This window comes from Octodon degus, unplaced genomic scaffold (genome assembly GCF_000260255.1).
Source record: "Octodon degus isolate 3935 unplaced genomic scaffold, OctDeg1.0 scaffold00064, whole genome shotgun sequence".
Taxonomy (NCBI): Eukaryota; Metazoa; Chordata; class Mammalia; order Rodentia; family Octodontidae; genus Octodon; species Octodon degus.
Window position 1 is genome coordinate 10393515 of NW_004524640.1, and position 13062 is coordinate 10406576.

A 13062-nucleotide genomic window follows, 5' to 3' on the forward strand; every position below is an offset into this window, starting at 1 on the left:
AGGCCCACACCACCACATCCAGTCTCTAGCACTATCTCAGTGTGCCCTGGGGGCAGGGTCAGCAACCCCAGTCAGTCTCTGCACTCTGCCTAAGCAGGCGCTTTAATCCTCTGAGTTATCTGGCCAGCCCTGTTTCTAATTTTTGCAGGCCTCAAAAAATACTACTTTTCTAACTTTATTTCTGCATGATTATTAGGAACAATTTATCAGTATTACTAAACAGAGTAGAATCTTTCTTACTTGTGGTCTTTTTCACTTTCCATGCAGACATCCACAATCTGAAGGATGTTGTGGTTGGCACTCAACTCCAGATTGCCCACGTTGATCTGAGTATAATCACGCAAGAAATCCTCTGCAAGCTGTCTTACTTCTTTTGGCCAGGTTGCACTCCACATCAATGTCTGCCTGTCAGGCTATCAAGAAAGTAAAGGTCATTGAGAGTAAGGAACTACATAACCATCAAAAGATAACAAAAGTGTGACATATACACCATACACACCCTGATTTGATCAACAATTTTACGGATCTGAGGTTCAAAGCCCATATCAAGCATTCTATCAGCCTCATCCAGAACAAGGTAAGTACAGCGGCGAAGGTTTGTCTTTCCTGACTCTAGGAAATCTATCAGGCGTCCAGGAGTAGCTATGCAGATCTCAACACCTGTAAAACATAAATATCTAACTCATTAGCAATTCTTTGTCTACTATCTAAGCCTGACCATTCAAATCGAAAAGACCAGCTCTGGTGATCTTCACATCTTGCACAAATGCTGCAGAGCAGTGGCTTCAAAAATATAATGTAGGGCTGTGAAGATAGCTCTGCGGTCTAAGTGCCTGCCTGGCAAGCGCAAAGACCCAAGTTCGATCCCTTGTACCACATGTGGTGCTGGCCCAAGCCAAGCCACCCATTAAAACCAGGTGTGGTGGCACATGCCTGTAATCCCAGCACTGGGAAGGCTGAGACAAGAGGATCATTACAATCCTCTCGCTGTGTAGCTAGCCCCTGTACCGCATAAGTATGGAATAAATAATAAAAGATTACAAGCAAACAAAACAAATATATATATATATATATATTAAGGAAAACACAACCACAACCATCAGTCTTACAAAGTCTCCAGCTAAGGTGAAAGTCCTCTCCCAATTATCTGAGAATTTTTAGGCTTGTCATAGTGAATTTTTTTTTCCCCACAAGAACCCACTACTTTTTTTTTTCAACTGCATACACAGAAATTGCTAAAAGATAAACTATTCTTATTCACTAAAGTATTCTTATCAAAGTACCTCTTTCCAAGTCTCGAATCTGGGGGCCTTTAGGAGCACCTCCATAAATGCAAGTACTCTTCAATCTTGAACACTTGCCATAGTCATCAGCCACCTGCTGTACTTGTTGAGCAAGCTCCCTGGTAGGAGCCAGAACTAGACACTAAAACGGGAAAAAACCCACTTGAGACACCTACACCAAGTTAAGCAAAACAATCCCTAGAAACAAGAAAGTACAAAGATGTAATTAATTCTTCCCTGTATAATACTTTTCATGGTATGTGTTAGGGTGGGGTACTGGGATGCCAGGAGGCTTAAGTACAATTACACTGGACTGTGAGTAAAAAGTGATGACAATGTCTATTTAGTATGTTGATACTGTCATTCATTTGTTTATACATACCACTTAAGTGGATTTGTATTACCTAGTGTAATGGTGGTGAACCTATGACACACATGTCTCACTGGCCTGTTTATTATCACTGAAGGCTCTAACAGGTTCACTATCACTGACCTAGTCTTAAGAACTACACAATTCTCACAGAACAAGTAAATGTACTTAAAAATAGTCCTACAATGAAACAATGGGATAAATATCAGCACATATAAGAAAATGGCCAAGCAAGCAGACTATGGCAGTATGCTGCTATAATCCTAGCACTCTGGGCAACTTAGACAGTACCTCAAAATGTGTGGGGTATGTGCCTATAATACCAACAACTTGTGGGTCTCAGATTAGCTGCACGTGTGTCTGAGGCAAGCCTGGGCTATAGTGAATTAAACTGCAGAGCAAGGACCTGTCCCCATCCCAAAAGTGGCCACAAATGAATACAATATGCACTAAAATCAGCACTTAAGTATAAGAACGGTTCAAACCCAAGATAAGCCATTTGCTTGCTGTGTATGACTAGGCAAGTCGTTTAATCCTAAAATGAGGTAGTAATACCCTGTGCAGATATAGACAGAAGGACTTAAGAATAAAATTCACCAATGTGAGTAAAACAGTGCCTAAAATACAACAATCATTCATCTGTAGTTCTTCTTGAAACTATAAATGGAACAAAACACACTTACAATTGGGCCATCTCCCCTTTCCAAGTACGGCTGGTGGTTAATATGAACAATTGCAGGCAGCAGGTACTGGGGAAGAAAAAGAACAAAATTTTACACTACAACTAAGTAATCATCTTAATATTCTAACATAGAACAGTAACAATGCCAAAACAGCAACATGAAAAGCAGAATCTACTACTCCCACCTCCCATGCAATGTACGGCAGAACATGAAATATGTCCATGTATTTGATGGCTAACATGTTACCTACCCTACTGAATTACACTTCTGTGACAATCGGGATAGCAAAGTAAGTTACCACAAGGCCAAATATCTCCACTTGCTGATACTCACTGCCAATGTCTTCCCAGAGCCTGTCTGAGCAATGCCCACCATATCCCGGCCACTAAGAGCCAATGGAAATCCCTGGCATTGAATTGGAGTTGGTTCTGTAAAGTGCTGATCCATCAACACATCCATTACATATTCTGTAAAGAGAATAAACATATTATTGCCTTAAAAAGCAAAAGAAAGAAATCTAGGGCCAGGGAAACAGCTCAGCAGCATAAGCACCTGCCTGGCACGCACAAGATCCTGAGTTCAATCCTTGATACCAAAAAAGGAAAGAAACAGAGGAATCGACATCCAACTTATCACTACCTTTCAAAACCACTATCCTACAGCACCTGTTTAAGGAAAAAGTTTACAACAGTCATTGCTTGCCAAATTCTTATACTTGGGTAGAAAGAACTTTCATTCTGCTGTTCTGTACAAAGGAGCAGCAAACCGGAGAATGGACAAATGAAGCGGGGGGGGGGGGAGGTCCATTTAGAGAAGAGATAAGCATAAAAAATTCTTACACGCCAACATATTTAGCACTACCCTTTAGCAGTTAAGTGTTTTGAAACCTGTTAAGGACTGTTTCTAGATGTCTTCATGTGGTCACAGGTGGGCTTTTTCAGAGGTGGCTGGATCCAGAGTGTGTGAAGCTAGAACTGGTTTATAGTGCAACGCTAGGCTCAAGGACACTAGGATTAAGGATGTGCTAAACAGCCTGGCTAAGAGGGAAACAGCTGTGGTGTCCTTTGCTTGCTTTTGCTGCCTTCTGCCTGCAACAAGCTTCTCGCTTGGCAATGTCCCTTTGCCATGTACCATCCTCCCTTGGAAGCCAGTCAACTATGGACTGAAACCACTACGGTAAGGGGCCAGGGACATAGTTTAGTGGCTTCAGTGCCTGCCTGGCAAGCACAAGGTCCAGAGTTTGAGCACCAGTACCACAAAAAGAAAAAAAAAGGGGGTTTGAAACCTCTACTATAAGCCAAATATTTCTTCTGTTAACTTTGGACATTGGGCAATTTTATCTCAGTAACAAAGACAAAACCATTACTTAAGTTACTGCTTTTATAAAAATTTTGTCTTTTCAACAATACTGGGTCAAGGTCTTAGTATGGCGTCTAGAATGGACTTAAACTGACAGATCTTCATGCCTCACACCTCCCAAGTGCTGGGATTACAGATGTGTGCCACCATGCCCAGTGTTCGAATTATCCTCTCAGTGTGCCCCGGAGGGTGGGGCTGGCATGGCAGGCCAGGGAATTGAACCCCAGCCTCTGCGTTCTGCCTAAACAGTACTCAACAAAATTTAACCATCAAAATTTAACAATCTAGACACAACATAATCAAAATAGCTAAGGGACCAGGGAGATAGCTCAGTAGAATAAGCTCTTGCCTTGGAAGCACAAGAGCCTGAGTTCAATCCCCAGTTCTGCCCCCCAAAAAATAAATAAATAGCTAAAAAAAAAAAAAATTAACAATCAAGATTCTAGGTTTTTTTGAGACAAGGCTTTGCTATGGAGCTTAGGTTGGTTTTGAACTCCTGTCCATTCACCTGACTCAGCCTCCCCAGTATTGGTATTTACAGGTGCTGACCATTCATGCCCAGGAAGATTCTGGGTGGAAGAGTACTTACGTGGGAAGTTAGCGTGATGAAAGGCAAAGACAGGCTTAGGACAAACATCTCCCCCTCGCACTGTAATCTCTTTCTTTCGGCGTAGCTCATCAACTTCATACTTTCAGATAAAAATGAAGACGAATTAGTAAAAGCTATTATGCATATCCAAAACTTTCTATCAGCCAAATAACTATCACTCAACCCACAGTACTGATGGTAAATATATACTATGCTTTCAACTTTGAGGATTTTTTTTTCTTTTCTTTTTTTTTTGGTGTAGCTGGGGATTGAACTCAGACTCTTCTGCTTGTCAGGCAAGCACTTATTCTATTGAGCCATCTCCCCAGCCTCAAGCATTTTTCTATGAGTTAATAGTGCAAAGAAACATACACAGGAGGAGCAAGTAACTTCTCCTTAAGGTTAGAACTAGGAAGTGAGAGAGGATGGGCAGTGGGGCCAGGTGCTGTTTTAAATTATTTTTCTAAATAAGTAACCACTTCATGGGTGGAGTCCTAAACAATCATGAAGTCAAAAAACAATTTACTATTAAAATTTATCTCATCAATGAAAATGACTTAACATACGGTTAAAACAATATATGCAAAAGATAAAACAGCAAAGGGGCCAGGGCTATAGTTCAGTGGCACAGCACCTGCTCAGCAAGCACGAGGTCCCAAGAGTTTGATTCCTGGGACATAAAAAAAAAAAAAAAAATCAAAATACCAAGCAATGCATAATGTACATTTAAACTCTTATGTAGGAGCCAGGGTGATGGCTCTATAGAATGAGTGCTTCCCTGACAAGCCCAAGGGCCTGAGTTTAATACTTGGTTCCGCAAACAAAAAGCAAGACAAAACACAAACTCTTATGTGCATAATGTAGTCTTAATCTAAAAACCTTATAACAAAGTAGAAAACAGCAACAAGCATACTTCTGTTTCATTTATCTGTATTAAAAAAACACACACAGGGGCCGGGGAGATGGCTCAGTGGAATAAGCTCTTCCCTGGCAAGGGCAAGGACCTGAGTTCAATCCCTGGTTCCACCAAAAAAACAAACAAACAAAAAAAACCCCACATACACACACACTTACTGGAGTCAGCCTTGCCACTTCTGGATGTTCCACATAAAAATTCTTCTCAAATTTAGGGAGCTCACTCAAATCCCACTTCTTTTTACGCAAACGCTCCCCAGGATTACCAAATTTCTTTGGAGGAAGACCACCACCACCTCTCGCTCCAAATCTAGAAACAGCAAGAATTTTTAGTTAATTAATATTTTTTATTTTTATTTTTCAGAACTGGGGAATGAACTCAGGACCTTATAGGCAAGCACTTATTCTACTAAGCTATCTTCCCAGCCCCTAATTACTATTTTTAAAGCAACGTTATATCCTTTGAAAATGTACATAAAGATGGGACTCCTTCCATACTACCAGCTCCCCACCTCTATTTTACGGTAAGTGCTGAACAGTATCTGACACAACACTCAACTGTCACCTATTCATTCAACTACATTTTTTTAATGTGGTGCTGGTGATATGAACAGAATAAAACATTACTATCTTGTGTAAGAGGGGAGGGAATTAAAGTTTAAAGAACACTGCTGTGGATGGGAGGAAAATTAATTTCCCCAAATTTTGAACAGCTTTTCAGATCACTTCCTCATTCAGACCATAAAGAACACTTGTTCCACCAATGTGCAAAAACTACTGGGACCTATAAAGCACTGGTAGTCTATGATAACACAGAAGCCTGAGCAGACTTAAGAGGAAAGACCATCAATAAACTGTATTTAACAGCTTTTAAAACTCAAGCTCAAGTTTTTTTAACTAGCAAGCTAAACATAAACATGGCCATTGGCCAATCCTAAAATATAACATATTACATACAAGTACTTTTTTTCTGGAAGAATTGTAACACTAAGATGGCCTTCATTTCTCTGTATTACTCTATGTAAAGGGCAAGATTTTAACATAGAAACTATAGTTATTTTTTCATCTCATTTCCTTCACTCCCTACTGAATTTAATTTGCTTTTCCCACTCTTTTAACCCATAACATCTTACAGGAAATGTCTACTTTTCCAGGGCTGGGGGCTAAACCCAGGGCCTTTGCACAGAGCTCCTTCTCCAGCCCTTTTACTTTTGAGACAGTCTTGTTAAGCTGCCAAAGCTGGGTTCCAACTTGTGATCCCCCTGCTTCAGCCTCCTGTCCTAATTACAGGCAATGTAAAACAGTGCCCACCAACAGTAGCTATCTTTTTTTTTTTTTTTAAGGACATGGTCTACAGGGCTTCACTGCGTAGATCAGACTTGTAGTGATCGTCTTGTGTACAGCCTCCTAAGAGCTGGGATTACAGGTACACACCACCACACCCAGTCTCAATCGCGGTCTCAGTGTGTTCTGCGGATCAAAGTCCGAGTTCTGCCTATAATCCGCTGAGTGATTTGACTGGCCCTAACAGTAGCTATCTTAAAGAGCTTCAATCTCCTGGGGCTTAAAGACCAGTCAGTTATTTCTCTAATTACAGATTTGACAGAAAATTGTGTTGGTATTGTGGGTCTCTACATGCAATAAACAAGAGTAAACAGACACCATCTATACTGCTATTAATCCAGTAAAAAACATAAAAAAGTAGGTGATGCACACAGCAACAAAATACCTATCAGTATCATGTTCTCAGGCTTCCAGTAAATGGTATATAGACCAAAGGCCATCTGGACTGGTCATCTCTACTTGTAAATTGGTTAAAAGGACTCTACGTATAGGTCCTCTTCAAGAAGGTGCGCTTATGTTGTCCTAAAGATTCAAGTAAAAATAGAAGGTTCTTACAAAATATGCTGCCAAACTTTCTACCCTTGCAGTTATCTACACCACCATTAATAACACACATAGCCCACTTCCTGTTCCACTTTGCTGTTCACTGTGATCAAGTGAGTAGCAGATAAATTTGGCTACACAATAAATAACCAAACCCATTGTTTACAACTAATTCAGCTTTGTAACTTTTAATAGCAGAACAGCAGCAACTCAAAGCACAAAGGAAAACTCAAGTGAGGGTAATTAGGGCACAGACCCTATCAAAGGGTGTGATTTTGTGGTGGGCTTAAAAAAACTTTCCATTTTTACATGTCATCTAATACTCAATAAACTGATATTGGACACGGATTTACTTCATTTCTCTTTTCAAATTATTATGTTTATGATGAAATATGACCCACAGTGAAAAAATACCACTATTAACACTTTGCGAGCCTCCTCATGCCTCTTTGAAGTTTACAACCCCCACCATTAACTACCTTGGATTGTATTAACCATCCCTTTGGTCTTTATAGTTCGGTTCCATTTACCTGTCCCCTAAATAAGTCAAACTACTTTAAAAACTCAACATGTTGGCTGGGAAGATTGCTCAGTGATCTAAGTGCCTGTCTGGCAAGGCAAGGACCTGGATCCCAGCACTACATGCTGGCCCTGGAACTCCAGGCACGCTGTGCCAGCCACCAAAACTGGGGATGGTGATGTATGTTATCCTAGCACTGGGGAGGCTGAGACAGCAGCATCACTACAAATCTGCTGCGTGGTGAGACCCGGCATCAACAAAAATTTTAAAAAACCTCAACATGTTTTGAGAATCATCTGATATCATCAAGTTTTCCTTTTTCACTGTTATATTGTATTCAAATACACAAATAACCACAACTTATTGGGACACTGAGTTTCAAAGATGATATTCCCACTAACAATGCTGGGATAAATGGTTTTATACATGGTTCCTGGATCACATGTGCAAAGGTTTTACCCGGTCTTTAGGATAAGCCTGGGTGTAAAACTGAGAATTACGGGGTCACTGTCAAATTTACTAGGTATTATCTAAGCAGCAGCATTTAAATTCCCATCTAATCTCTGCTTAACTGTGAAATGTTAAACGAACACTTCAACTTTTAGCCTTCCTCTCCACATCTAACAAAAGATCAGATTTCCCTTCCTAACTGGGAAGTGGAAAGTTTGAAGTTTAAAGATAATTGAAGTGCTTGTGACTATTCTAATACTTGTTCATAAAAAAAAAAAAAAAAAAAAAAAAAAAAAAAAAAGGGCTCACAAAAATGAAGGATGAGCCCAAAGTCATAGCAGTAGCATATGACTGTTATCTCACCACTTCACTGGGAAGGCCAAGGCAAGAGGGTTGCTGGGTGCTCAAAGCCAACCTGAATTACAGTGAGACACCGTATCAAAAACAAAAAACAAAATGCCTGGCCTGGTGGCGCAGGCCTGTAATCTCAACACTGGGGAGGCTGAAGCAAGAAGATCCTTGCAAATTATGAGACCAGCCAGCACTACAAAGTGAGCTAAAGACCAGCCTGAGCTGCACAGGGACTCTGTTTCAAAAGGATAAAAAAACAAAACAAAACAAAACAAAACAAAAAAAAAAAAAAAACCAAACACCCTGGCATAACACGTATCTGTTAAGCAAGAAATCATTGAGTTGACATGAAAAGACCCTAAAAATCTCAGTATCTCGAAGAAATTCAAGTTTAATCCTGTTATCTTTACATCCCTGATAGTACAAGGGGCATTATATCAAAATTCTCCAGACTAGGCCGAGAAGTTAACACTGGAACACAGAAAAGTAAAAAAATAAAAAAGTTAAAATTAGAATAATGCCATCTCTCCAGATTCTTCTTTCCCCTAAGTAAGCGACTTCACCACTTTACATTTCTACGTGCTTCCTTTGAATTGCACAAACCGTGACTAAAAGGGATTAAAATACTGTTTTAAAGTCAGAACTACAGTAGAGATGTAACAACTGCCTAGCAGGAGCTCAGGGCCCAGAGTTCGATCCATAGCACGGAAACAAAAAATGAGAAGTAGCTCTTCAGACTGATCTTCAACAGGGAGCTGGGGACGTCACGTAAAGGGAGCCATTTCGAGCTGGATTTCCCGAGGCAGCACAAGAGCGTCTAGAGCGTCTTTTCCAGACAGTCACTGCGACGCGCAGGGATCAAGTGACCAAGCCAAGTGACCAGGCCTCGCGTCCAGGCCCGGAGCGGGGCCCCTCCCGCCGGGCCCCCGCCGCCCAAGGCCGCCATTGTGCCGCGGAGCCCGCTCGGCCTCGGGAAATAGCCCCCTCCCCCTCCCCGCGCACACGCAGGGCCTCGCATCCAGCCCCCTCCCCCCTTACCCGCCACGGTCCCGGTCCCGGTCCCGGTCCCCAAAGCCGCCTCCGCGCATGGTCCCAAACGGGTAGAGATCTGGGAGCGGAGCACGGATGGCCGGGCTCGGGAGGGCCTGCGGCTCCGGTCTGGTGACGACCGATGGCGGCGGCGCCTCCGCTGTTGGGGCGGCGGCAGGCGCGGCGCTTTCTCGCTCCGACGCGCTGTCTCCCGTCGCAGACGCCACCGTCGCCGCCTCTCTCGTCGGAGACGGGAGCAAAACACAGAGAATCGGGTTATAAAAACGGTGGGTAGGTTTGGCTACGCTCAAACCCGGCACTGCCGCGGCTTAGGCGTCTCCTTCCTCCTCAGCGACTGCACAAAATGGCGGCCGCCGCTGAGCCTGCTCCAACTTCACGCTACGTACGGCGGAGACGATACGTAAACAGGGTCTCGGAATCGCCCGAGGGCTCCGCGGGGCGTTACGGATATTCTCGGAAGCGTTTTACGTCAGTTGCGAGAGCCGGTACGCTTTACGGTTCGCAAAAGAAACACAAGATACGGAGCGGACGTAAAGTTCTCGCGCCGCCGAAACTAGAACGTGGGGTGGGGCGGGGGAAGAGACTCCGTCGCGACGTAACATTCTTTGCGTCGTTAGCGGGCCCATTATTGCGGAGATGCGCAGTATGCGTAGTGCATTCCGTTTAGAGAATATTTTGCCGGGTTCTGCCGCAGGATGGAATTTAGGGCCTTGCAAGTGCGAGTCATTTTGCAGACAGTAACCTTTATGTTACAGCTTCAGAGTTTGCAAGGTGCCAGAAGCCAGGAGGGTGTTGAGGTCCTCGGGGGACCCTCGTGGGTGACCTCGGCGGCCCTCTCGCCTCGCCGTCCGGGGCTGCCGCGCCTGGCCCTGCGCCCGGCGCCATTTCCTTTTGGTTGCTTCTCGCTGCGCCGCCGCCGGCAGCCATGATGGGTCGCCGTGTCTTTTTATTTTTTTTTCTAGCGAGTTGTCCAGTTGGCGACATCGCAGCTGGGTTAAAGCACTCTCTGCTGCCCATTTTTCACACTGACATGAATTTTCGGTTCGTGGGGGGCCTAAGCTGAGCCAGTTCAGAAGCCAGGCTGGCTGGAATCCCTTCGCCGCCATTAAGCGGCGCCCCTCGCGGTCCAGGCGCCCTTGGCAGCGGCGTTTCCAGACGCCTGGGCCAAGGCCTACGCCGCTCGTTGGGCCCCGCTGGGTCGCGTTCTCCACGGTTCTGTGGACAAGGTCCAGTGTCTTCCGCGCTGGAGTACTGAACAGGGCGGACAGCCTCGAGGATGGCCAGCAGGGCCTCGCCTGCGCCTCGGGGGTCGCGGGTCTTTCCCAGTTAAGTGGACAGTAGGCGCCTCGGTGGGGGCAAGCGCGTCTGCAGCTGTTGTGCTTGCCGAATTACTGGAAAAGTGACATGAGGAAGAGTTTTGCGATAGGCCATCAGATGTTGTCACTGTACCCAGCCCCAGGAGGCTGCCGAAGCAGAGATGGACGCCTCGACCCGCAGATGACGTGTCGCGGGTTCCCTGACACGCATGGTGGAAAAAGAATTTCTACAAAAAAAATAGGCTGAATTGTGACCCTTTGCAGTCAGAGCGCAGGCTCTGAGAGGAGAGAGAGTCGCCCGATTTCCTGGAGCTGGGGACCTTTATGCTGCTTGTGATGGGGTGGGAACTCCGAAAGGTGGCCCACTTTCCAGAAAGGTCTTGGCCCATTGTTCAGGCATGGGCCGGGTTTTGTTTTAAAATGGATAAGAATTCTTTGAATTCAGCACCCTGTCCGGTATCTGAGAATCAAGATCCCTATCTTTTGTTAACCTAGCCAGTTTATGGGCGTACAGTATTCTTGAGGAATTTGGGTGTGGTGGGTGTGGAAGGAAAGGAGCATAAATGAATAAAGGGAATGCCAGTGGATAATTTTGTGTAAATATATCCCTGAGATTGCAGTCTTTTTTTTTTTAATTAAATTAGGTTAGGTTAGGTTAGTTTATTTTATTTTTTTGTTTTGTTTTTTGGCGGAACCCGAGATTGAACTCAGACCCTTGCGCTTGCCAGGGAAGAGCTTATTGTACTAAGGCGTCTCCCCGGCCCCTTAATTAGTTTTTTAAGATTTTTCCTTATTTCTATTTTACTTTTCTTTTTCTTTTCTTTTCTTTTTTTTTTTTTATTGTATTTGGTTGTTACAGGGTCTCACTATATAGCCCAGACTCATACTGATCCTCCTGTTTTCAGCCTACCCAGCCCTGGTATTATAGGCATGTGCCACTAGGCCTGGACTGTGGCTGGCTCAGCCCACCCAGGAGCAGGGCTGGTACGGCTTGTGGTGCCAGGGATCCAATGGCAGTCCCTGTGCTTGCCTAAGCAGGCGCTTTAGTGCGCTGAGCTATCTCCCAGGCCCATATTTCCATTTTTCTTTTTTTTTTTTTGTATTTTAGGGAAAGGTCTACAGTGTGTTCGGGGTCTCACTACTAGATCAGACTCCTAGTGATCCGCCTGTTTACAGCCTCCCAAAAGCTGGAATTACAGGCACGCATCACCAGGCCCAGTCTCAATCACACCCTAGTGGTGGGGCCAGCAGGGCAGGCCCAGGTATCAAACCCCCAGCCCCTGCACCTGCTTGCAGTTGCTTTAATTCACTGAGCTATTTGACTGGCCCTCCATTTTTCTTCTCTGTAGTTTTTGTGAAGTACTAAAACTTGGGTCAGGGTCGGGGAGATGGCTCAGTGGAATAAGTGCTTACCTGGCAAGCGCAAGGGCCTGAGTTCAACCCTCAGTTCTGCAAAAAACAAACAAAAACCTAAAAACAAAACTTGGGTCAGAGACAGTTACAGGTTCATGGAACGCAGGGTGGGCGAGTGGCTAGAGGGCCAGAGGCCACATGGTGAACATTTGAGTTCTGCATACTCACAACATTTCTCCTCTAGTTGAGGAAAGAGTGGGGTTTGAGGTGGGAAGTGATACAGGGTCTCACTATATAGTTTAGGCTGGCTTTGCATTCACTAAGTAACCCAGACCAGCCTCTAACTGATTCTCATGCCTCAGTTTCCTGAGTGTTAAGATTACAGGCCTTCGCTGCCACACCTGGACAAATACAGGTATTAAATGATTATGTCAGGCAGTTGCTAACTAAAAGTTTTAGAAAAGAAGGAAGAATAAAGTATGTACAGTGTGAAGACATAGAGTATGTGGCATTTATTATATTGAATGATCTGGGAAGGTCATCCAGATCAGTGCCATTTGAGCTGAGACCTAAACCCGGGGAACTAGCCTTGCCTCCAGAGAGAAAAGATCAAGTGAAAAGGTATAGACACAGAACGTGGCTGCAGTAGTCAGAGACAAGACAGGACCACTTCATGAAGGCTCATATGCCACTATAAGTCATTTTTGTTTAGTGGTACAGGAATATTGCTAAATTGCATAGACTAGGGGCAAGTTTTTAATCCTGCTTCAGCCTCCCAGAATGCTGGGATCACAAGTTGCACCATGGGCTGGAGAGATGGCTCAGTGGTCTAGAGCACCTACTTAGAACAAGCTTAGCAAAAAGCATCAGGGACCGCGGTTCGATCCCCCAGCACCACATGCCAGCCAGCCCGCCCCCTGGTGGGCTGAGCTGGCC

The 13062-nt window shown here is 44.3% G+C and overlaps 1 protein-coding gene and 1 pseudogene across 2 annotated transcripts in view; one reads left to right on the forward strand and one right to left on the reverse strand.

The window, feature by feature from the left end:
• Positions 1 to 9765, reverse strand: part of Ddx17 (DEAD-box helicase 17) — a 19430-nt gene extending 9665 nt beyond the window's left edge. For both annotated transcript variants that reach the window (XM_004634619.2, XM_004634618.2), the window contains exons 1-8: positions 9446 to 9765; positions 5359 to 5509; positions 4285 to 4384; positions 2670 to 2803; positions 2337 to 2402; positions 1284 to 1425; positions 500 to 660; positions 241 to 413 (exon numbers count right to left, since the gene is read on the reverse strand). In XM_004634619.2, coding sequence (XP_004634676.1) covers positions 241 to 413; positions 500 to 660; positions 1284 to 1425; positions 2337 to 2402; positions 2670 to 2803; positions 4285 to 4384; positions 5359 to 5509; positions 9446 to 9495 — 977 coding nt within the window. In that variant the 5' untranslated portion in view covers positions 9496 to 9765. The remainder of the gene's footprint in view (positions 1 to 240; positions 414 to 499; positions 661 to 1283; positions 1426 to 2336; positions 2403 to 2669; positions 2804 to 4284; positions 4385 to 5358; positions 5510 to 9445) is intronic.
• LOC101563276 overlaps positions 9579 to 13062 on the forward strand; it is a 10060-nt pseudogene continuing 6576 nt past the window's right edge.